At 44.6% G+C, this 24279-nt stretch overlaps 1 protein-coding gene and 1 pseudogene across 2 annotated transcripts; one reads left to right on the plus strand and one right to left on the minus strand.

The window, feature by feature from the left end:
• Window positions 1–396: 396 nt before the first annotated feature.
• Window positions 397–7922, plus strand: LOC120694129 (eukaryotic translation initiation factor 5B-like). Of its 2 annotated transcripts, XM_039977300.1 has the most exons (11): window positions 397–1767; window positions 1853–1953; window positions 2055–2145; window positions 2339–2449; window positions 2538–2603; window positions 3964–4023; window positions 5912–6529; window positions 6628–6768; window positions 6853–6972; window positions 7067–7133; window positions 7800–7922. In XM_039977300.1, the coding sequence occupies exons 1-10, from the start codon at window positions 457–459 to the stop codon at window positions 7130–7132; spliced, it is 2685 nt and encodes an 894-aa protein (XP_039833234.1). In that variant the 5' UTR covers window positions 397–456; the 3' UTR covers window position 7133; window positions 7800–7922. The 2 variants fall into 2 exon arrangements, with proteins under 2 accessions (XP_039833234.1, XP_039833233.1); XM_039977299.1 differs by lacking the exon at window positions 7800–7922 and having other exon boundaries at window positions 7067–7344.
• On the minus strand, window positions 7238–9617 carry LOC120694130 (annotated as a pseudogene).
• Between the last annotated feature and the right edge of the window lie 14662 nt (window positions 9618–24279).

A 24279-nucleotide genomic window follows, 5' to 3' on the forward strand; every position in this document is an offset into this window, starting at 1 on the left:
ACGGCAAACAATGGCACCTTTGCCGTGTGCCCTGGCCCTGGCACACGGCAAAGGTGTCTTTCAGGCTATTTTTTTATTAATGGCGTATATATGACCACAATCAAATATACAATGCTTATACAGTTCATATATACGGCGATACAAATCCAGATAATATTCGATACAAATCCATACAATAGTCGATACAACTCCATACAATAGTCGATACAACTCCATACAATAGTCGATACAATACCAAAGTCCAAATGCAGAGTTGCATAAACTACAAAAAATATGGTGATCTATGACGAAAATTTTATGACATTTTAATGAAGCGTCACTATTGTACACAATATATGACGAATTTAAAGGTATAGACCCTAGTCCTAAACCTTTGTAACGTGTTTCCCCGCCGCCGTATGTGCGTCCGCCCCCTCGCCAACCTGGACCGCCGGCACCGCACCCGTCTCCGCCCCGATGTCGTCGAGGACGCCCACGGCGGGGTCCCGCGGCGCCGCTGGCGCTGGCGGAGGCCGGAAGAAGCAGGCGGCGGCTAGTGGCGCGAGGCCGGCGCCGAGGCAGCACGTCCGGATGATCCAAGAGCACCTGGCGCGCGCGCGCGAGGAGGAGCGGCGCGCGGAGGAGGGGCGCCGGGAGGAGGAGGCAAGGCGCGCCGAGGAGGAGCGCAGGGCCAGGGAGGAGGCGGAGAGGCGCGCCGAGGAGGAGAGGAGGGCGCGGGAGGAGAGGCGGCGCAAGAGGCAGGAGGAGGCGCGGAAGCGGGCCGAGCGGGAGGAGAAGCGCCGGATGGAGGATGCGCGAAGGCGGCTCGGCATCGCCGTCCCTGATGCCGCCAGCGGTGAGGGTAGGCACAGAAGGCCCGTGTATGAGTCGAGAAAGTCAAAATCACAGCCCAAGCATCAATCTGGAACTAATTTGGGAGAAACTCATGTAATTGAGAAGCAATTGGAGGACATGCAGAGCAATGCTTCCCTGGAAGATACTGATGGAGTAGTTGTTGATGTGCTGGAATTGAGCAAGGAACAGATTACCCAACCATTATCAGAAGATAGCAGTGGAATCGACGACGATGATGCTTGGGAGAATAAGAGCTTTGGCGAATTTGATGCTCAGTTGTGTGGTGATTCTCCCCCTTTTGGAGAAGAGGAAGATGAGCGAACAGAGGAAAAACATGTGTACTCTGCTGCTCCGATTGCTGACTCGATGAGTTTATCTGATGATATGGGGGAAGATGTGGTCTCTATCCTTCAGGATGATGGTTCAAGCAATGGCATTGATAGGGAGCTTCGAGCACCAATATGTTGTATCCTTGGGCACGTGGATGCTGGAAAAACAAAGCTGCTTGATTGCATCCGGCGAAGCAATGTTCAGGGTGGAGAGGCTGGGGGAATCACACAGCAGATTGGTGCAACCTACTTACCAGTTGAGAATATCAGGGAGAGGTCCTCCCTGAAAGCTGAGGCCACAATCAAGGTTCCTGGTTTGCTTGTAATTGACACCCCTGGCCACCAGTCATTCAGTAACATGCGCTTGAGGGGATCAAGTTTGTGTGACATTGCTGTAGTGGTTGTTGATATTACGCGTGGGCTGGAGAAGCAGACCATTGAGTCCCTTGATCTTTTGAAACACCGCAACGTGAGGTTTATTGTTGCCTTGAACAAGGTTGATCGGCTGTATAGGTGGAAGACTTGTCCCAATGCACCAATAGCAAAAGCGCTCAAGAGCCAATCTGAAGATGTCCAAAGCGAATTCAAATGGAGGGTAACTGAGGTATGTACATGTCATCCTGTGCATTGATTTGCTACCACTGATCAATTGATTTGATCTTTTTTTCATAATTTTGTTAATTTAACAGGTTGTAACACAACTTAAGGAAAATGGCTTCAACGCCGCCCTGTATTATGAAAACAAGAGGATGAAAGGAGTGGTGAATATTGTCCCAACTAGCGCTGTAAGGTCTGTTAGCTATATTCTGTGCTCAATTGTTTTATTTAGGTTATTTCAATATATTTCTATAATTTTATTTTCTGTCTAACTTGTACCCTAATATCCTCCAGTGCTGAAGGCATTCCAGACCTTCTGCTGCTGCTGGTGCGGTGGGTGCCAGAAATAATGATGGAAAGACTGACATATGCCAATAATGTAGAGGTTTGTTCTTGAGCCATTACTCTGTCAACTTTCCTTTTGATTGGCATTATGAGTATGGACATCTTTCTATTTTTTGAGAGTTTGTATTAAAATTTAAATCACACTTCAGCAACTGATTTTGTTACATAGATCATTATTCATTGCAAGGCGATGTAAATGTGATTTTGTTGCCATATATGTTTATTTCTGTCAGTGTACTGTGCTGGAGGTCAATGAAGACAAAGATTTCGGAACTACTATTGATGTAGTGCTGATTAATGGTGCACTTCGTAAAGGTGATCAAATAGTTGTTTGCACCAAACAGGTATGTTCTTCTTTATTGTTAAAAATTCAAAATGCAGCCTTGAATGTTGCCTCATCTGATTTCAGAACCTTTTCATTTTCATCTGCAGGGGCCTGTCACAACCAACATAAGATATTTGTTGACACCTTATCCCATGAAAGAACTGAAAGCTAAGGTGAGTGAATAATGAAATCATTTTGTTTTGTTCCTGCATATCTTTTTGGGTGTAGTTAGCAGCACATAGTAACATACATGGGTGTAATAATTTTTTTAAAAAGCTATGGTTGTAATATTTTGTATATTATTATCTTATCAACTGTTTATGTATTATCGAGAACTAGAATATCAGTCTGTACCTTGTTGCAAAGATTTACAAAACCTTCTGGACATCAGCATTAATACTTGTCCAGTAACAGTTAGCATATACAATTTAGTCTAATTTACGGACTCTAGAATCTAGGTACATATGCACTCAATAGTCATGTTTGTGCTTGCTGCTAATGCTGTTCTACTATAAATTCGTACTTCCAAATGTCAGGATGCCTCATTTTAATCCTATGTTTTAGAAGGACTCTGAGACAATGTGTTACCATTGTTCATTTTTTATCATGGATATAGTTTGTATCATTGCTGGATCAGGTATTACATCTCAGATTTTTTTCTTTTGACATATAACCATCTGCGAACCCCTTCAGGATACAACTTTGTTGGCACAACATTTAGCTAATGCATATTTGCATATTCCACATTCATGCATGTTTCATTCTTGCATCAGATTAATATCTTGATGTTAAAACAGATTTAGTTTTCCCCTGTCATTCGCAACAAGGTTAAATAGTTTTTTAAGAACTTTGATTTGAAGAACTTGTGGACATTTGCACTTCCTTTATTTCTGGCTCATCAGCCGTGTATACAAGCTATCTGTAACTGGTATTCTGTTTGTTTATTTGTTTGGAGTAATTTTACAAGATCTTTCAGACATCGGTGTTTTTATGTTTCTTTGATTGGGAGTAGTTTAAGTAGGCTGGTGTGCAGCTGAGACATACACATTTGCATCACCTAAACCTGAAACTTCATAGATACATCGATAAAAAAAAATCACGACAGAAACAACAAAAGGGCCTCAAAAAATATAATGTAAGTTAACTACCATGAATACATGATCACTAATTATAACGGAATTTTTTGGATAAGTTGATTCCGTTCTTCGTGTGGTTGAATAGTTATCACCGACTGCTGAGTTTGAAACCACAACTTGATTCCAAATATCTGGAATTCTATGTTTCCATTCATGCTTTTCCCTGTATCCTAATTTGAACTTTGTAAAGTTTGTGAATGAAAGGTGTGAGTTTTAAGTAGTCCTTGCTGGCATATTCAATATTCCTAGTTACTTAAAGTAAAACTATGTTTTATTGTATGTGCCTTAGAATTTTAATTGGGTGGATGAGGAAACATGACTTTAATGTTTTTGCACTGAATCAAGAATAATTCTTTCGGGTGTTCTGACTAGCATATCCCTGTGACTTCTCAATCAGGGAGTATATAAGCATCACGAGGAGCTTAAAGCTGCCCAAGGGGTAAAAATTGCAGTGCGAGTAAGTTCTAATTTTTATTATCATTTATTTATGAAAAACTCCAATTTCCAAAGTACTCGTTTGCTTATTTTATCTTGAGTAAAATGCACTGAGGGTCCTTAAACTAGTTGACCTGTTCTGTTTAGGTCCATGAACTTCGAAAGTGCATTTTTAGGTCCACGATCTATTTAAGTGTGTCAATTGAGGTCCAAAACGTCTTTGACCAGTATTGACCGCCTACGTGGACCGCCAAGTCGGATCTAACATGGACTGGGCCTGTTGCGAGAGCGGGGCATATATGCAAAACACCCCCTCTCCTCCCCGCCGCGCTCAGCCGTCCGCACTCGTCGCCGAGGGAGCAGGGGAGGGTCGCCGACGGAGCCTGGCGCAGCCCTCCGTGGCTCCATGGGCGGACGGAGTTGCGGTGTTGGCGAGATGGAGCGGCGGCGGCCTCTCCCTCCTCTCCTCCCCTGCGCCGGCTCCGCCCCATCCCCTGCTCCATCTGTCGCCGCCCCCTGCAGCTCGCGCGGGGCCATGGCGGCGGCGGCCGGAGCCGAGTGTGGCTATGGCGGGGTTCACCGCATGCGAGGGCGAGCGAAAGCGCAGGGGAGGAAGAGCAGCCGGAGCCGCTGCTCTGTGCTGCCGCTGCCTGGACGCGCGCCCCCACAAGCCCGCGAGCCTGCACCGGCCTCCCGCGCGCCGCCGATCCCGCGCTGGCCCGCCTAGATTCGCGCACGCCTCCCTAGCTTCTTGCGCGCGCCGCTCCCCTACTGCAGGCCTGCGCCGCCGCGAACCGCTCCCGCTCCTCCACGCCCTGCGCGCCGCTCCGGCCGAGCTCGAGCGGGCCTGCCATGGAGTAGGAGAGGGGGCCCGGGTCGCCCTGCCTCCGTCGCGCCGTGGGCGAGCCACCCGCGGGCCGTCCGCACTACTCCGCCGCGCCGCGTGTGCAGGGGAGGGCCGGGGATCCGCGGCGCTCGCCCAGTCGCCTCCACCTTCGCCTCGCGCGCGCCCGGCCGAGCAGGGGCCGTGGCCGCCGCGAGCAGAGGGAGGCCCGCCGCCGCCTCCTTGACGCCGCCATCCTCCGCACCTCCTCCGCGCCGCCGGTGCCAGCGCGCGGGCCAGCTCGAGGTGGGGAGGGGCAGCGAGCCGGGGAGGGGCGGCGCGGCTCGCTGCTCTGCGCGAGCAGGGAGGGTGCTCGCCCGCCGCGCGTGCCCGGCCCTGCTGGCCACGGAGCAGGGGCCGCGGCGGCGCCCTGCTCTGCCCCCCGTGAGCTCGAGCGGGAGGGAGAGGAAGGGAGGAGGGGCCGTCGTCGCCATGGCCGGCGGCCAGAGAGACGGCCCGAGCTCGGTCCGCGCTGCCGGGGGCGGGGCAACGCCGCGCCGCGCGCGGATCCGGCCGGCGGCGGTGCGCCTCCGCGCCACGGGCCTCCGCGGCGAGGGAGGAGGAGGACCAGGGCGGCGCGGCGAGGGAGGAGGGGAGAGGCCACGGCGCCGCGGAGCTGAGGCCGGAGGAGGGAGGGAGGAGGGGCGCGCCCATGGCCGGCGCAGGGAGGGAGCAGGAGCGCCCATGGCCAATGCGCGGGGAGGGAGCCGAGCAGCGGCCAGGCAGGAGCCGAGCAACAGGGCTGCGGCGGCCGCACGGTGCGGGAGCAGAGGAGGAGATGAAAGGACGGGGAGAATTGAGGAAGGCTCGGCTCGGGAGGGTCAATGTGCAAATATGTTGTCCACGTTAGATCCGACGTGGCGGTCCACGTAGGCGGTCAACGCTGACAGAGGCGTTTTGGATCTCAATTGACACACTTGAATAGATCATGGACCTAAAAATGCAATTTCGAAGTTCATGGACCTAAACAGAACAGGTCAACTAGTTTAAGGACCCCTAGTGCATTTTACTCTTTTATCTTTTTTAGGGACTGCGACATGCTATAGCAGGCACTGCTCTCATTGTGGTGAAACCTGGGGATGATCTGGAACAAGCTGAAGCCGCTGCAGTGCAAGAAATCAGTAATGCCAACAGCCTGTTCAATGAGGATGAAAGGGGTGAGGGTAATGATGGAACAGCAATAGAAGAAATAAGTAGGATCAAAACTTGCAAGGAGGGTGTCTATGTGCAAGCATCTAGTCTTGGAACCTTGGAAGCCATTATTGAGCATTTGAAGACCCTTTCTTTGGACATTCCTGTTGGTGGTTGCAACTTAGGCCCAGTGCACAAGCAGGATGTCCTGAAAGCGACTGCTATGCTGAAGAGGAAAGAAGAGTATGCAGCCATCTTGGCCTTTGATGTCAAAGTAATGCCTGAGGCTTTTGACCTTGCAGCTGAGTCAGGGGTGAAGATTTTTATGGCTCATACGGTATACAAGCTTGTTGACAGCTTTACTGATCACATTAAGAAACTGAAGGAAGAGAAGAAGAAGCAATATGCAGCTGAGGCAGTGTTCCCATGCACCCTTAAGGTTCTGCCAAACCATGTCTACCATAAAAAAGATCCAATTGTTTGTGATGTTGAAGTTTTGGAAGGCGTTGTCAAGGTACTTTGATGAGCCCTTTGTTCTGAGTATGTTTATTCTTAATGATGAATTTGCAAAATTGATTACTACCAGTTAATGTGTGAATACTTGTATTTCAGGTGGGAACCCCAATTTGTGTCTCTGTTCCAAGCAAGGATAGAGATGCAGACGTGGTTCATAGCCTTGGGAGGATATCTTCCATGGAAACATCCAATGGAAAGCCGATTGATTCTGCCAAGAAAGGAGTAGTGTCGATAAAGGTACGAGCATTCAATACAATTTTGTAGTTATGACAAGTGAAAACTCGAAACAAAAATGCTAACAAATTTCATCTCCACTGCCAGATAATTGGGGAGAACCCTCAGGAGAGGTCCCGATTGTATGGACGCCATTTTAATGCCGACAACGAGCTGCTCAGCCAAATCTCTAGGAAATCTATTGATGTGCTGGAAGAGTATTATCAGGTATGTTGCTAGTACTGGTGCTATCAGTAAGCTTGTACAACTCTTCTACTCTTTGATGTATACATCTAACGCATGTGAATTTGTTTTGCTGCAGGATGAGATGACTGATGAAAATTGGCAGCTGATCCGCAGGCTAGAGAAGCAATTTGGGATACTCTGAAGCCTTGGAAGATTCCTCTAGCATCTGCTCCTTTAGAGCTGCCCTCTTTCTTTTCTATGTTTTGTGTAGTTCATTGAGACACTGGAACACTGGAATATTCATACGTTTTTTTGGTTTGTTCATGGAGGCACTTGAACGGAGTTATACTTGTGTTGTTCAAATCTTTATGTTAAAATCAATAATAGATGCTTGATATGTTGAAGTTTCTGAAATCAAGGGATGTGCTGTGCAAACTCGTTACAATGAATTTAGCATTGGTATCAAATGCCTTCCTATGCCCTGCTGAAGCAATGAGAACAGCGACCGCGACGACGAACATCAACAACGAACATCAACAGCGGAAAGCAACAGGTATGTCTTCCTTGATGACAGTCGGTATTCCCCAAAGAGGATGAGGCCCCAGAATGTGCTTACAAGTGGCAACGCCTGGAAGACCAAATGTTGAATCAGAAGTTTGATGAGATAAATATGAACGAGTGACTGAAGCTCTGAATGGGTAAAATACCTGGACTGCATCAGCAGCTGCATACCCAGCAGCCTGGCCGCCCATGAACTGAAACCCGTTCCCAAACCCACACAGGAGTCCTGCCAGTAAGGCCCAATGCCTGCCCTTCCAGTCCCTGGCATATGCTCCGACAGTTGATGCCGGCACACCGGCCATTGTGTGGTACAAGAACCAGACATTGAGGCACACCCCGAGCGCGAAACATGACACCGAGAAGTAGAAGAAGGCGGTGTAGACCACCAGGTGTGGGACACCCTTCCTCAGGGCGTGCCACTGGTTGTTGGTGGCCAGGTTGATCGCCGGCGAGAAGAGGGAGAAGCAGGCTCCGGCGAGGAAAACCAGGCTGAGCCCTATCAGCCTGTGGGATCCAAATACCTGAATTGGGATTTCACACTGTCAGGCATGATGCTGCATGGATGCAGGGTTCAGTTTTTTTTTCTTTTTCTAGAAGAGAGCAACCTTGATGGACCGTCTCCCCTCGACCTGAATGATGAACTCTGCAGTGCCCGGTTTCGGTTCATTGGAAGCGCTGTACTCTTCTTCATGGCCGTCCATTGGTTCTTCAGGATCAGGAAGCAACTTTGCTGAAAATTGAACCAGGTTTCTTCTTAACCTCTGCATGATTGAACCAAGTAAGTTGAGCTTCCAAACGATCAAATGCTACCTTCGTCAGAAACGTCACTGCTGAGCTCGATGTCTGCATTCTTCCTGCAAATGTTTAGATATTCTTGATACCAAGGAGACGCTTCTGTTCATCATCCTTGGCATTGGAAGAATGGACGGCCGCGCCAAGGAACACCGCAATGAGGAAGCACACGACGCCGGGGAAGAGTATCTCGGCTCGATTTATGCGGCCATCAAGGAAGTAGTTGATTGTTGTCCCTGCAGATGAGTGAACTCTAAACTGCTCAGATCAGAAGTTGTCAAGAGCCTGCTGAGTTTCACACTGACAAAAGATTCAGAGATGCCTACCTATGACTACCGTCATGCTTGAGCAGATGATGTTTGTCACTGACAGACCGGCAAACGCCCACGCGTACTGCGAGACAAGATTTCCAAGACTGAGAAAAAGGCCGCCAGCCATTGCCATTAGGGCTGAAGGCCAATTATCCTGCATCTGCCAGCATCACATTTCGAATCAAAGAAAGATTTTTCTGAAGATGACCCAGAAATAAAAATTTGAATGCTTCTGGATCAGAAAGCACTCTTCATCTGACACGGTCACCCTCGATCTCGAAACATTCAGGTTCCGCCAGCTGAAATAGCAGTGACTTCAGAAGCTGAAAACATACGAAGACTGACCTGGCTGAGCTGAGTGAAGAAGCTTGGCAAGCCAGGCCTGCTCTCCCCAGGCTGCCCAAACGCGACGGCGAGGAGGACGGCGGCGAGGAGGTTGGTGACGGAGTAGTCGAGGTAGGTGTGCTGGGGCAGCCGGCCTCTGCGCTCCAGCAGCGTCAGGAGAGCCGGCCAGGTGCCCAGGAGGAAGAGGGACGCGACCATCAGCGTGGCGGCGCCGCCCCTGTCCTCGACGGTGACGGGCATCTCGGTCGACGGCGACGGAGAAGAACCGACGCCGAGAGATCTCGGATATGTGCAGAAGATGCCGCGCGAGCGTGATGAGTTGCCGCGAGATCTCGCCCAGCTCTGGTCAAGCTAGCATGTTGACCCGAGAAGGGAGATGCTGCTGCCGTGATTGGATAAAATATTCGTCTGAGTCCTCCAGATTTTCTCCAGCAGTTTCAAGCATGTTTGACTCTGCGATTGAATAGGTTCAGTCGGTGATTATGATTACAGGCAGGGTACTATTCTACCACTAGACGTTGTTTTCCAATATGTAGCCCCTAGAGTTCTCTGTTTATCCTCTTCCTTAACTCCCACCACTCAGCAATGTAATCGCCGAGATACAATTCTGTAATTGTTCTCCAATGCAATGAATCAGGTGGGGAAGAGTTTTTCCCGTTGAACTGTCAAAAAAAAATTATGATTACAGGCATATACATATTCGTTTTTGTACTGCTTAGATAAGAAGACAACTTATCCGGCTGGACTTTGTAAAATTTAGAGTTATGTTTTTTAGCGAACTTCCCTTAACACGTATTTTATTAAGAGGAAAAGAACTACGAAAGAAGCTCCGAAGTGCGGAGTTATAAGCATACCACTCAGGCAGTGGCACTGGCACCACAAACTTAAGAGAAAACGACCACCGCCGCCCTAAACGAACAAAGAAGTAAAATTCCACCACCGCCGCACAAACGGCCAGCCCAAAACAAACCACAGCAGCAACCACCCTGCAAACAAAAGAATGGTGAAATGCAGAAAACACCAAGAATGAAGCTAGCGGCCCCAGCAGGCAGCAGCACGGATAGAACTTCAAGATGACGCCTCCTGGAGGTGTCCCCATTGTTAGCACAAACAGAAGCCGTGCATGGTTTTCGCCAAAGACCCATCTCCATGCTGGACAATGCCGTCTACCGTGATTATTTGAGCACTATACTTCAGGCCACCAACCAGCTCTAATATAATTCCTATTTCTAGGTGCCACGCACTTGTTGCATTTATTTATCATAAAAATACAAACTGATTTAGCTCGCTCATACAGGGTCATTCAAGGTCATCAAGCAATCCATCTACCGTGATTGTCGTTTCTCCTTATAAATAGTTGGCTCATGTCTTATCCAAGGTATCTAGTTCAAAATATAGTGCCTTGCTTGGATCTCGTGCAGTCTTGATAGGGTCTAACGGAACAGAAGGCCGGCGAGCTTCTTTTCTTTTGTCTTTTTAGCTTTTGGTGCTGCTTAAGGTACTGAGAAGTTACCCTGCATCAGTTCTTACTACTCGCTAGAGCAGACATGTTCCCTTGTAATGACGGGGGTATGCAGATAGGATTTGGAGGCATCATTGAATCAGCTTCATCACGAGTCACAGTTGCATCTCGAAGTTGAAAAAAAAGAGCTGAATAAGGTCAAACATAGACCGAAGATAAGAAGAGCTGTTGAGCTTTCATATAGTAAAATAGTGAGTACACTAACCGGTTGGTAATACCAACCGGGACCAAATGGATTGCCTACCACGTCGGGCCTCGCAACCCCTTTGGTTGGTCACTGGTCCCGGTTCCTGGCCTGGCGGTCCCGATTGGGAAACCGAGACTATTCAAAATTCTCAACTGAGACATATCAGCCTTCCTGTAACGGTGAGTGCAACTAACAATTGAGGGAAACAACTAACAATTGAGGGAAATTTAAAGAATTCCGGCTATGCAGACTTGTTGTGGGGCCTACTAACAATAGTAGAATTTAGAAAAAAAGGAAAAGTCCAATTTACACCTTCCCGTCAACTACAAACCGGATAACGGTGCCATCCAACTATTGAAACCGGATAAATTATTTAACCTCCTGGGTGGTCAAAGGTAATTTTCCAGTTTGTCGAAAATTCGTAAGGATACTCCAGTATTTAATATCTAGTTATGATTGAGAGGCAATTTTTTTCACGTGTTGCATCCCACCCTCAACTCCATCTTGAACGACATTCCTTTGTGAGTAAAGTCCGTTTTGCCCCTCTTAACATGTGACCGAGTTTGAAAAATCCCCCTACCTCAAAGATCAAACAACCGCACCCTAAAAACAGGACAAATTACTCCCATTGACCATTTCAATGCAATGTGGTTTTGCTAACGTGGACGATTTGAGAGTTTATGGACCTAGGTGAATGATCTGAGAGTTTAGGGTGGGTGGACGATTTGAGAGTTTAGGGACCTAGGTGAAATCTCGAAACAAGTTTGGGGACTCGGGGCTATCTGCATATCATTTCAGTTTCACTTCTCAGACCTGCATATATATGTCTTGCTCCGTTGCTTCTATGATGAATATATGTTACGTCCATACCTCATATTGATGATCCTGACTATAAAACACCCTTATAGATACCAGTCTCCTGTAGGTATATATGGAAGGTGTCAGGAAAGTTCCATGGACTAACCATGACTCTGGGCTGACAAGAAACTGTAGAAGTTGTGACGTACTAGAGGGGATCTGTCGGCGTTGCGGACTTGGGGCTCCAACTTTTGTATCTTCTTCGCCTGCGATATGCTTGTATTTTTGGGATCGCTCTTGTTGGCGCTCCAACTTCTTCGAAGTCCTTTGCTTGCAACATGTCTGAACTGATCGTGCGTGCAAACTACAAAATATCGAAAGTCATTTTTAGGCGATATATACATACGACTGAAGAACGTCTTGAAGCTAGAAATACTGAAATTTTCCTCCCTGGGATTATTGTCCTGTAGCTAAAGTGTACATTTTGATCTCCTGGAATTGGAAACACGCCAACCTGTTAAATTCAGTGCTCACCCTCGATACATAAATATCCGTTGCTTCATGCATGGCTCCCGTTATATATACATCCTCATGCATCATGCATATCTCCTGTGTCCATCAAAAACCTTGCGCATGCATGCTAATCTCATGTGGAGCATAGTTCGTATAGGTATGGAAGGCACCAGGAAATTAAATCAGGTGCAGCTTGCATATTCTTCCATATTTCATTACTTGATCTACTTACTGCTGTTGTCACACCATATGACGACGTTCCCATCTCCACTTCCGTTTTCATCCATCTGCTGCTGTCGAACCACCAATCCACCATAGGTAATTGATTGTAATTTCATGAACATTCGTGTGCCTGCTTGCGCTACGGCTTACAATTACATGTAAACCTTAATGATGCGTAACATGCATGCTCATGTGAGAATGACACTGTACATACGATTCTAATGATAAAAAAAATAACCAGAAAATATGTAAATGATTTACAAACAAATAAAAAATGTGCAAATAAGATCTAAATGGCTCCTTGACTTGCTTTCTCTGGACATTCGCAAGTGTGTTGTCTCTCAACCAGATTATATTTTTTGCAGGCCACCTGGCAATACTGTAATGAGGAGTAATTTTCTCATGAAAAACTAAACTATTTTGATTTGGGTGATTCATAAATTCGGAGCCAGATAAAACGGTAATATTGATGAAAATGTTATATGTCCAGTTTCTATTGAAAAGCACCTGAAACTTGTTGCTGTACTGCTAACAAGAGTTTTGCATTGCATTCTTGTGTAATATCTTCCCAAATTAAACATGATATATATATATTGGAGATTACTAATTTATTAAACATAGCATACGCCATAGTATATGCTGTAATTAACAACCCAGCCTTGCATTGGTACCAACGAGCGTGGCCATTTCTAATCGTTTGGTACCTACAGTACTATGTCATTAATTCCTATTACAATCAAGCCATGAATCTTAAAGCAATATGGTGTGTACGCACGAGTTGTTGGAAAAATTAGACTGAACTAGCAGTGCAAAAACATGTTTAATTTTGTACTTTTGTGCAGTCCTTCACTTCAAAAAGACCAGGCTCCTTCACAATTATGAGTCGAATCATGAACCGCCGGGGCAGCAGGCATGTTGTGTCCAATAAATTGGGAGTACATAAAAGCAGCCGTAGTCAAACCAACCGAATTTTTCTTTTGTCACATGCATTACGCTTGATAGTCCAGAACAATATAAACTCCATTCCATGAATGGCTGAAGTCGCCTTCCATGAAATGAGGACGGGATTAGAAGGCGTTAGGAGTGTTCAAAATGCGTCATTGTGTCATTCCTAGCAACATCATGATTGTCCTTCACATAATCTCAGGGGATACAGAATTAGTATTATTTCAGAAAGTGATCATATATATATATATATATATATATATATATATATATATATATATATATAGAGAGAGAGAGAGAGAGAGAGAGAGAGAGAGAGGGGGGGGGGGAAGGAGAGGGGGTGGGCTGGGCCAGCGCGGTGGGAGAGGGGGATTTGGGCCGACTGGGCTGCGCAGGGAAAGAAGAGAGAGGAGAGAAAGGTGGGCTGGGACAGAAAGAGAAGGAGAGGAAGGAGAAGAAAGTTTTGTTTTTTCAAGCACAAACATCATTTGAAAATTATTTTGAATTCAAACAAAATTTAAGTTTAGGATGTTACAACCGCTCACCATGGATGCAACACAACAAATTAAACATCATTTAGATTAAGGTCCTGCGCGTCTATCAACCATGAATTATTGCATCTTGCGGAATAATTTTTTTTTGCATTATACTTACCCTTTGGTCCCGGTTCCCACACCCGGGACTAAAGTTCCGAGTCTTTTGTCCCGGACTAGTAGTCCCGGTTCCAAAACCGGGACCAAAGGGCCTAAGGAACCGGGACAAAAGGCAGATTCTGTACTAGTGAGCTCATTGTTATGTATTCCCGGACAACACACTTGTGAATGTATAGATTTTTTTTGCAGACAACCAGGCAAATGAGATGACAAACTATTTTATTTGTGGTGATTCACAAATTCGGAGCCAGATAAAACTGTAATATTGACCAAAATGCTAATGTTCAGTTTTTACTGCTCAAAAGCACCACAAGCTTGTAGTTGTTGTACTGCTTAGAAGAGCTTGCATTTGTTGTGTAATATCTTTCCAAATAAACATGATATATTTGAGATTACTAATTTATCAAACATAGCATACGATACGACAGAGTATATGCTGTAACAACTAAGTGCCAAGCCTGCATCGGTACCAGCAAATATAATGTGGCCATTTTGTCTAATCGTTGGTACTATACAGTAAACATTTCCTTTTACAATCACGCCAATGTGGTTTGCATTGTAGGAACTGTTGGAAATTTGACTTAATCTGGCAGTGCAAAAGCATGTTTTGTGCAGTCCTTCACTTAAAAAAGATCAGTCTCCTCGCCGGTTAAGTGCCGAATCAATTTCATTATTGGTCGAATCATGAACCCGGTGGGCAGCACAGACATGTTCTGTCCAATAAATTGGGAGCTATACATAAATGCAGCCATAGTCAAGCCGACCTAATTTTTCTTTGTTACATAACGCTTGATGGTCCAAAAGAATACAAACTGCTCGTAATCTCAGGGGACATAATTAGTCTCATTTCAGAAATGTGGACCATAGTACAAGCTATAGTAATGTGTATGCTTGGTGCCGTGACATTATACGCTCCATAGATGTGACAAGAAGATCAACCAGGGTGCTAGCACAGGCAAAGACTAGTGTGTGTGTGTGTGTGTGTGTGTGTGTGTGTGTTAACAATTCAATCTTGCTTCACCATAACTGAGTGTGAGGGTATGTTACATATACTTGATGTAAAAAATAGAGACGCTTCATTTTATTTTTCGCTATATTTAGAGATGTGACAAGACCATATAGTAATGTTTGGATTCATATACATACCAATGTTCGTACACCGCTCCCCTGGATCCTACACAACAAATAAACATCCTTCAAATTATGGCCCCGTGCGTCCAGCAACCATGAATTATTTTGCATCTTGCACCTGATAATTTTGTTTTATGGTATTCGTGAAACAAACCAAAAGCAAAAAGTCACTGTCTTGCATTATCTGTTTTTCAATGAAGATTTCATTTAATTTGTTTAATCTTGATGTCCACACGCCATCGTTATTACTGGTCACCAACTCTGGGTCTCGTCCTCTCTCTATTCTACTTGCTCGCACTGCCTATATATTTCTTACCCAAGCTAGCTGCTAGCTAGCTAAAGGCTCCCACATATGGATGATGCAGGTAGCACACCCACAACTCGGGGGTGACTAGTATATACTCCCTCTGTTCCAAAATATAGGTCGTTTTGACTTTTCTAGATTCATAATGATTGCTAAGTATCTAGATATAACATATGTCTAGATATATATAGCAAAATATATGAATCTAGAAAAGTTAAAATGATCTATATTTAGAAACGGGGGAGCATATCTATCTAATATACGTAATTGAGATATCTATCTAACATATGCATGTGTGAACCTGATTGTGAAGTGTATGTAAGCATGTGTGAAAGCAATTGTGGTAGCTTATTCTATCAATTTGATGCTGATCGGTTCGATTTCTGAACCTAATGTATATACATATCTAGTGTGTGAATATAGCATGTTATCGTTCTCTCATGAATGTTACAATATCTTTGCTCTACACTTGCACAAAAAAATGATGTGACAACAACAATGAAACCGAAACAATAATACCCCTGGTGTTCAGATATAACTTCCTGAATTTACAGAGAGCAAAACTCATTAATTAGATTTAGGGGCAAAATGGTCTTTTCAATTGCTACTTAACACCGTTATTGCTCTAAATGAACGGTAGTATCAATCTAGGTATGAAACTAATTAGAACTAGTGAAATACTGAGAATTTTGAACTTTAGAGGGCCAAGAAAGAAATTGGTAACTTTGGTAGTGTCAAAGAGGATTTTTCTCTTGTTTCTATGTACATACCAAAAGGCCATGTTACACTTTCAGATCCGGTCAAGTGAACATGTGTATACTTTCGATACTAATTAATACAAACCTGCCCGCTTGCAATATTTGTTTGCAATGCAGTTTTCAGCTGATTTACCATCCTTGATGTGCAGACACTTAATACGTACTCACCTACAACCAAATCATGTTTGCTGTCCTCTGTTGTAATCACAGTGCCTATATATTTTGAGCCCAGACCTAGATATAGGCTCTCGTATGGGTGCTCACAACTCCAGGGTGACCACTCAGCTCGTCTCTTTACATCTATATGCGCTTCAGGTTTGAGAGGTATTGGGACTCTTAGCGTGGATCATAGTCGAGCTTCATCAACAGCCCACGGTGCTGACGCCTAGACACAGCTCACAATGACGGGATGTTGTATGAATATACAGCATCAGAAATGATTTGCTTGGGATTAGGTTGCTGCTGCGAGCTAGCTAGACAGATGTATGAGTTCATTATATAACTGTTTCTCGGGCTTTGGATGATGTGAAACATATATGGAAAGTCATTTGTAGTGGAGTAAAGAGGAGAATTAGGCTGAATAACTTCTTGGGGTGGCCCTATACTAGAGGTCCACAGAATTATGCACATATGATTGCAGCGTGAAACGAACATGGCACCATTTATGCCATTTCGAGTGATTTTGGTGATCGAATGACAACACAATAATTGGACTAATATGATTGTTAAGACGACCATTCTCAGGCTTTTAGGTTCAAGTGATGACAAAGAGAAAGAGAAGATAGACGTAGCAAGGCCCGAAGGGCCGCCCCTACGGGGGTTCCGCTCTTCGGATCAGGAGCACCGGAAGAACCGATGCCTAAGCATCGGTGCATCCGACGCTTGTCGGAAGAACCGACGCTATGATGTTTGGTGCAGGAGGGAGTCGAAACCCAGTCAGCCTATAGGCACCGGTTGAACCGACGGTCCAAGAAAGGGCATCGGTGCATTGGGCGTACTATGTACCAGAGACGATGTCAAGTGAACAGGAGAAGTTTCTTCAGCACTGGTTCAACCGACGGTGCATCGGAGTATTGCGTCGGTGCATTGACGTCAGCAGAAGAGAAGAAGGCTGTGAGTGACCGGTTTAACCAACGGGCAAGCATCGGTTCAACCGGTGGTCACTGTGTCAGCAGTCAGAAGTTCAACGGCTATTTCGTGTCTTAGAGTGACCGGATGAACCGACGCTACCCCTGCCAGAGGCATCGGTTCATCCGATGATACGCAGTTTTTCTGCTGACCGTTGGAGCAACGGCTACAAGACTTGGCGGCCTATATATATGCCTCACCCCGGTCATTTGAAGATCGCTGGAGTTGCTGGATATCCCACACACACCCAAGAACATCTCCAAGCCATACAAAAGCATCAAGATCATATCCTTAGCCCTTAGCACACTTTGAGAGTGTTGTGTAAAGGTTAGCTCTTAGTGAGTGTGATTGCAAGGCCTTGAGCCTTTGTGCTGTGGTTCTCTAGTGAACCAAAACAAGAGCTTGGTGCGCCGGCACCTTGGAGCTTTGAAGCTCGCCGGCAACGTCATCGACCCTCCGATTTGGTATGGAGCGGCGACGACACTTTGTGCGGGGGACGTGGAGACCCCATCCTTTATGGAGAAGCTCCTTAGTGGAACCCCGGGGCCAAGGTGACCGTGATTGTGTTCACGGAAGAGACTTGGTGGCCGAGTAGCAATACTCTTAGTGAGTGCTACAACAACGTGGATGTAGGTGTGCCTTTGTGGCTAACCGAACCACGGGATAAACACCCGCGTCAAGAGTTTGCTATCTCCTATCCCGCTCATTAAGCTTCTGCATTTCATACTAGCAATTTGTGTGCCTTTACTTTCATAGAATAGTTTCTTGATAGGAAAGGCTATAGGTTGCTAAACTCTTTTGGGATAGGGGTTTCACACTAGAACAACCTAGTTGCACATCTAGATAGCATGTTTTAGTTTAAGTTTTGTGCAAACTGGTTGAAGCCATAGGTCAAAGTTTTTATTAGTGCCTAATTCACCCCCTCCCCCTCTTAGGCTAGAGCACCCGATCACTTTCACAGCTTCATCGTCCGTTAGGGGAAACACTAAAGTGCCAATGAAATTCAGGCTTTGTTACACTTCTTTCGCTCGCTAAGAACAGGTTCCTGTCTACCGTGCGGCGGAGCGGAAACCAGGATAAATGTCTTATCGTCGGGAAGTTCTGCGCACTAATGATTGTCAAACAACTTGTTTCAACTATGACAAACAGTACAGCATGCAAGCATGTGCGGGAAGTTTTGCATGGTTTATCTATTTTGCTACTATAACTCAATACAGTTGTAACAAAAGGCGGTACTGTACATTTCAAGATGAATGATATAGCCAACTGGAATAATTAATCCATCAGCTGCTGTGTATATTGAGAATATTATTGTGGATACATAAGAGGAACGCGGATAATTTTCTCAAATTCCTTATTTCAGACTGAGCAACTCATACCCAGCACTGACAATGCAACTACAGATACCTCCAGATGAATATATGTATTCACCATATTCAACATTTCAGCTGCTTCTAGCTTCTCTATTCCTTAATTAATCACCATAATCAAAAGCTTGGAACCAAATGTATACTTCATTTGAAAATAATGATGGATGATTAGTATTTTCATGTCTGCAAATGGATCCTGAAGAGCAACCAGGCATTATTCATGTTTTGTCCACTTACTGTTTACTGTTGGTGCATAAGAAACTATAGCAACTGATGAAATGCTCGTCGCTTGCTTTATTTCAAATAAACTTTGTATTACTTATTAAATAAATGACAGATCAAGGTAGATCTCCAACCAACATGATTCTTGTCCACTCCACACTCGATATATTTTCATGCTCCCTATTGGCTCCCATTATATATCTGTCCTCATGCATCTCCTCTCCTTCAGAAATCTTGTCCATACTCATCTCCTTGAATGCTTACGTCACTGGAAACTCATTCATCTAATAGGTGTGGAAGGCATCAGGAAACTGCAAAAAAGAAAGAAATCTTCCCCCAGCCAATAAAATAGAGGTAAACGAAGGGCTTGTGTGTGCTGAGCCTAGATTTCAGCAACCACATGCATCATGGCCACAAATTCTCTCTAGCTATCCTTGCGAAAGAGAGGTAGGAGATTGTTCAGAGGCAAATGCAATTGGCCAATTATGATTGACAGTTTGAGTCACTCGAAGCATATCCATGCAGTTTGGATATATTTCGTGCCATCTAAATTACTTCCAACCAAAAAAGTTTCAACTACATAGCTATAAAATCATACAATTTTCATATAAAGCTTTCTACATTTCCGAGTTCGTGCAAAAAAATTAATTTTCTAGTACAGGGTGAAATCAAATTCAAAAGGCAGGAAATGATCAGTGTTTGTTCTATACATAGAGTCAGCATGCATAATCCTGAGAGTATCCGTGCCAGCTTGTTTATACAAGCCATCGTGTGGATGACTAATCCGCACCTGCTCATTTAAGGATGGATAAGCTGATGAGTCACTACTAGAAAACTATGTCATCCATCCATCACAACTATACTGGAGGAAATTGTAGATGGTACTGATGCTACCTCTAGTACAGGGTCCAATTCCCAACGGTATTTTTACGGTGATTAAAAGATCATGCGGGTTTTTAATTTGGTAACACCAACAAATAAACATATATATATTAGTATTGGTTGGTGTTACCATCTGGTACTGAAGGGTGCTCCACGTGTGAAATCAAAAGGAAATCATCTGTGTTTCAATCAGATTTGCTGTGATTTTGATATGGTAAGAAAGGTACGCATGAGACAATATGTCTCGGGTTCGAATTCTATTCATCGCATGAGCGTATACTTCACGAGACTTGTGATTTAGTACATGCATGATGGAAATAGTTTTTTGTAATTATTTTGGATGTCTTACCTTTTAGTATCGGGTGATGCAATAGATACTAATTGGTATTGATAATCAAGACTTTAGTCTCCATTGTGGAACCTGTATTGATAGCAGTTTGAACCCAGTACTAATGTGGTTTTTTCCGGTAGTGAGTATTTATCTAGTAGAGATGTCTCCACCTAAAAGTCAATATTACATATTAATAAGCTCCCGTGCATATCAGGTTAGGGTAGTCGCAACACTCCACCTCAGCTGATTTTCATAGCATTATTTAATAAGGTGCCATGTAAGCAAAAAGATGATGTGGCACATGATTTAATGGAGAGGAAGAAGAAAATTTGGAGAAACCGTTTCTCATGCAGGAAACGGTGTTAACACGGGAACCGTGCTGAGGAAACCGGCTGACCTGCGTTGGTGGTGAGGGGAGTCTCTTCCCCACAAGTTCATGGGACCCACCGCTTTCCATGCCGCGGAGAGCTAGGCTTTGCCGTGCTAGACCACTGCTGATGTCGGGCGCCAGCCCATAGTGGCTCACGGTGGTTTCGCTGGAGCTTGACGCTGCCATACACGCGTGCTCACGCCGGCTGCCAGACCTCGCTGTTTGTGAGTGCTGATGCAGAGTGGAATCAAGTAATGATTAGTGGCTGCCTGTACTGATTTGGAGATAGTGTTGTTGCTTACATGTCAATTGAACCAGAGAGGACTAGAGGAGTTTCCATGGATCACTGAATTGGATTCGGAGGAGGAAGTGGTGGGAGATGAGGCGAAGCAAGCTCGTCATGGTCATGGCACTGGAGAGAGAAAAGAGAGGAAGTGAGGGATCTTTACTGCATATGAGGTTGTACAACCTAGAGTGCAATTTACTCATTAGTGTTTTTCATTTCTGCAACAGGTCCTATAGAGCAACTAGGAATTATTCATGTTTTGTCCACTTACTATGTACTGTTAGTGCACAAAAAATAATTATACGTACTGATGAAATGCTCGTCAATTTCTTTTTATTTCAAAGCAACTTATTTGTATTAAATGACTGATCAAGGTGGGATCTCTAGGTTCCAGCCAACATGATTCTTGTCCACTCCACACCTCGATATATTGCTGCCTGCTGGCTCCCATTATGTGTCCTTATGCATCTCCTCTCTTGCCCATACTATAATCTCCTTGAACGCTAACATCACTAGAAATTCATCTAGGCATCAGGAAATTGCAAAGAACATAGAAATCTTCACCCAGCCAACAAAAGAGAGGTAAATGAAGGGCTTGTGTGTTGTGATCCTACATTTTGGCAACTACGAAACCATGGATACTTATATCTTGGCAGCATTCCGAGTAACTCCTCAGCCGGGGGTTCTGCCTGAAGAAGTAGGGGCTGCAATAGCTGTGGAATTTTCTACTACTACATGGACAATTGTTTGGACTATTGGACTTACCAGTCTTGATCGTTATCCATCATGGCCACAAACTCTCCCTGGATATCATTGTGAAAGAGAGGCATGAGATTCTCCGGATGCAATTGCAATTGGCCAATTATGACCGACAATATGAGCGAACCCGAAGCATATCCATACAGTTTAGATATATTGTGTTTGACATCTAAATTACTTCAAATAAAAATGTTTCAACTACATAGCTATAGATACTGTCGAATCATACAATTTTCATATAAAATTTTCTCCATCTTTGAGTTTGTGCAAAAAAATTATGAATTTCTGAGTGCAAGGGTGAAATCAAATTCCAAAGGCACAAAAATATTTGATTATTGTCTGTTCTATATAGAGCCAGCATGTATATATAATCCTGAGAGGATCCGTGCCGGCTCATTTACAAGCCAACATGCAGTACTAGAAAACAGGCCATTGGTCGACCCCAAAAGTACCGAAATCAAGATGACCCGGTACTAATTCTAACATTAGTACCAGGTCATCTTTGTTCCGGTAATTTTGAGGTGGAGGAAAGGTCCAGGAATCCTTTTAGTACTGGGTGGTAACACCACTCGGTACCAAAGGCTAGACATTGGTACCGGGTGGTGTTACCACTCGGTACTAATAGGTCCTCCCACATCAGTACCGGGTGGAAACACTACCCGGTACCTATGTCTAGCCTTTGGTACCGGGTGGTATTTATTACCCGGTACCAAAGGTGCTCCATATGTTACTTTAACAAAAAAATATCTCCTTCTCAACCACAATTGCTATGTAGGTTAGATGGTAAATGAGCTATACGGGAGACACGAGGTCATGGGTTTGAATCCCGACCACTGCATGCACGAATATTTTCATTTTCTGCAAAGTGCACAGACCCCTTTAGTACCGGGTCATCCACCCCGTGTTAGTGCCTCTGACCTTTAGTCTCGGATGCCTAGTACTGGTTGTAAAAACCGGTACCAAAGCCCATTCTCAACCGGTGCCTATAGCACCTTTTCCAGTAGTGATGGATAAGTCTGCGCCTGCTTGTTTAAGGCTGATATGAATAAGCTGGTGAGTCACTACTTGAGAACTAGTCATCTATCCATCACAAATATACCGGTTGAAATTGTAGTGGGTATTATGCTAGCTCTAGTACTGGGTCCAATTGCCACCGGTATATTTGTGGTGATTAAAAGATCAAGGAGGCTTGTAATACCAGTTGGTATGTAGCACTAACAACTAAAACACACATATTAGTATCAGTTAGTGTTTCTACCAAGTACTAATGTAAAGGGTGCTCCACGGGTGAAATCAAAAGGAAATCATCTGTCTTTCAATCAGATGTGCTGTGTTATTGAGATGGTAAGAAAGGTATGCCCAAAACAATAGGTCCTGGTTTTGAATTCTATGCATCGCATGTGCGTATATTTCACGTGACTTGTGACTTATATGTTAGATTTTTTTTATAATTTTTGGGATGTCTACCTTATTTTAGTACCGGGTGATGCAATAGATACATATTGCTATTGATAATCAAGACTTTTAGTCCCGGTTGTGGAACCAGTATTGATAGCAGTTTGAACCCAGTACTAATATTGAGTTGTACTTTCGGTAGCTTGCTAGTGATTGAGTATTTCTCTAGTAGAGATGTATCCACCTAAAAAATCATTATTACATATTAGTAAGCTCCCGTGCATATTAGGTTATATGGAAACCGTAAGGAAAGTCCCAGCAATTATGATACCTACATAATAATTAACGTCCTGAAAATGCAGGGAACGTGGATGTGAAGTGTTCCCCAGATTTCGTAGTTTTTTGCTACAAGGTCTATACTCAATTTATTGAATTCTTAAGAGCATGAACATCGGTACAAAATGTCTTAGTTTCTTCTTCGATCTGGTTTGTTCTGGATGCATCCGAGTCTTTGTCCTTCTGGTAATATATATGATCACACTACAAAAGACCAGGTCTATAATAGCTTCACAAGAACGATTGGCAACGTGGTAGGTAACTGATACATACAGAGTCTCAAGGCAACTCATTGTACTAGCTCTTCCATCCACCTCAAAAGTATTGGGATGAAAAAGATCCGGTACCTACACTAGCATTGGTACCGGATCTTCTTCGTGCCGGTACTTTTGGGGTGGATCTTCGACTTGTTTTCTGGTAGGGTCAAGATATTGCTGTTATGATTTTCAAATAATGTTGCAGCAATGAATAACTCTCCTGTTGCTAGATGAAGTTTTGCCGAAGGATGTTACATGAAACACGATGCAATAAATTGGTAGGAATTTCCGGTCCTAGACTATCGACGTTAATTAGAGGCACTTTCGTGCATGTGTTTTGATATTATAAATGTTTGTGGCTTTTACCGATCAATATTAATTTCACTGGCTAAAAAAATATAGAGAACTTTGAGCAAAAGTACAACGACGGCTTAATATAATCGACTACATATGCATCCGCGTTCAAATAAGTCACGGCTTAAACGTAGAATTGGACCGGAAACAATAATATAACTGGGGAATAGATAGGTACTCAATTCGTTTATTATTGCATCAGAAAAGTCTTAAATCATTGTTCCTTACATTTGATCGAGTATTAAGAAATTGTTCTCCAATCATACATCTAATATAATTAATCCGACTAAAATGACCTAATCACGACCATGGCCGTGCAAGATGCCAACCATTTGCTCAATCATGGCATCAACAAGGTTGGCCCGATTGGCAACCTCTCGCACCTGATTCTCCTTCAAGTTGTCGTCCAAGAAGATGTTCTCCCAGCAGTCCAGGGCCGCTTCGCTCAACCTGCAGGTCCCGCACTCCATGTAGTTGTAGAAGCGCAGGTTGCCGTCGCCGCCGCCCGGCTTGTACTCCTGCAACATGGGGCGGCACTCCAGCACGGCGCCGTAGTCCAGCCGGTAGAAATGCACGGTGAGCGCCATGTCCTTCCTCTTCCCCACCGGCACGGCGGC

This window comes from Panicum virgatum, unplaced genomic scaffold (assembly GCF_016808335.1).
Source record: "Panicum virgatum strain AP13 unplaced genomic scaffold, P.virgatum_v5 scaffold_3456, whole genome shotgun sequence".
Taxonomy (NCBI): domain Eukaryota; kingdom Viridiplantae; phylum Streptophyta; class Magnoliopsida; order Poales; family Poaceae; genus Panicum; species Panicum virgatum.

Bases quoted from the DNA above. Each gene is read 5' to 3' on its own strand.
- LOC120694129 (XM_039977300.1), top strand. From the start codon at position 457: ATGTCGTCGAGGACGCCCACGGCGGGGTCCCGCGGCGCCGCTGGCGCT. The intron at 1,954-2,054 runs GTCTGTTAGCTA...AATATCCTCCAG, and splicing joins GTCCCAACTAGCGCTGTAAG to TGCTGAAGGCATTCCAGACC. The intron at 4,024-5,911 runs GTAAGTTCTAAT...TATCTTTTTTAG, and splicing joins GGGTAAAAATTGCAGTGCGA to GGACTGCGACATGCTATAGC.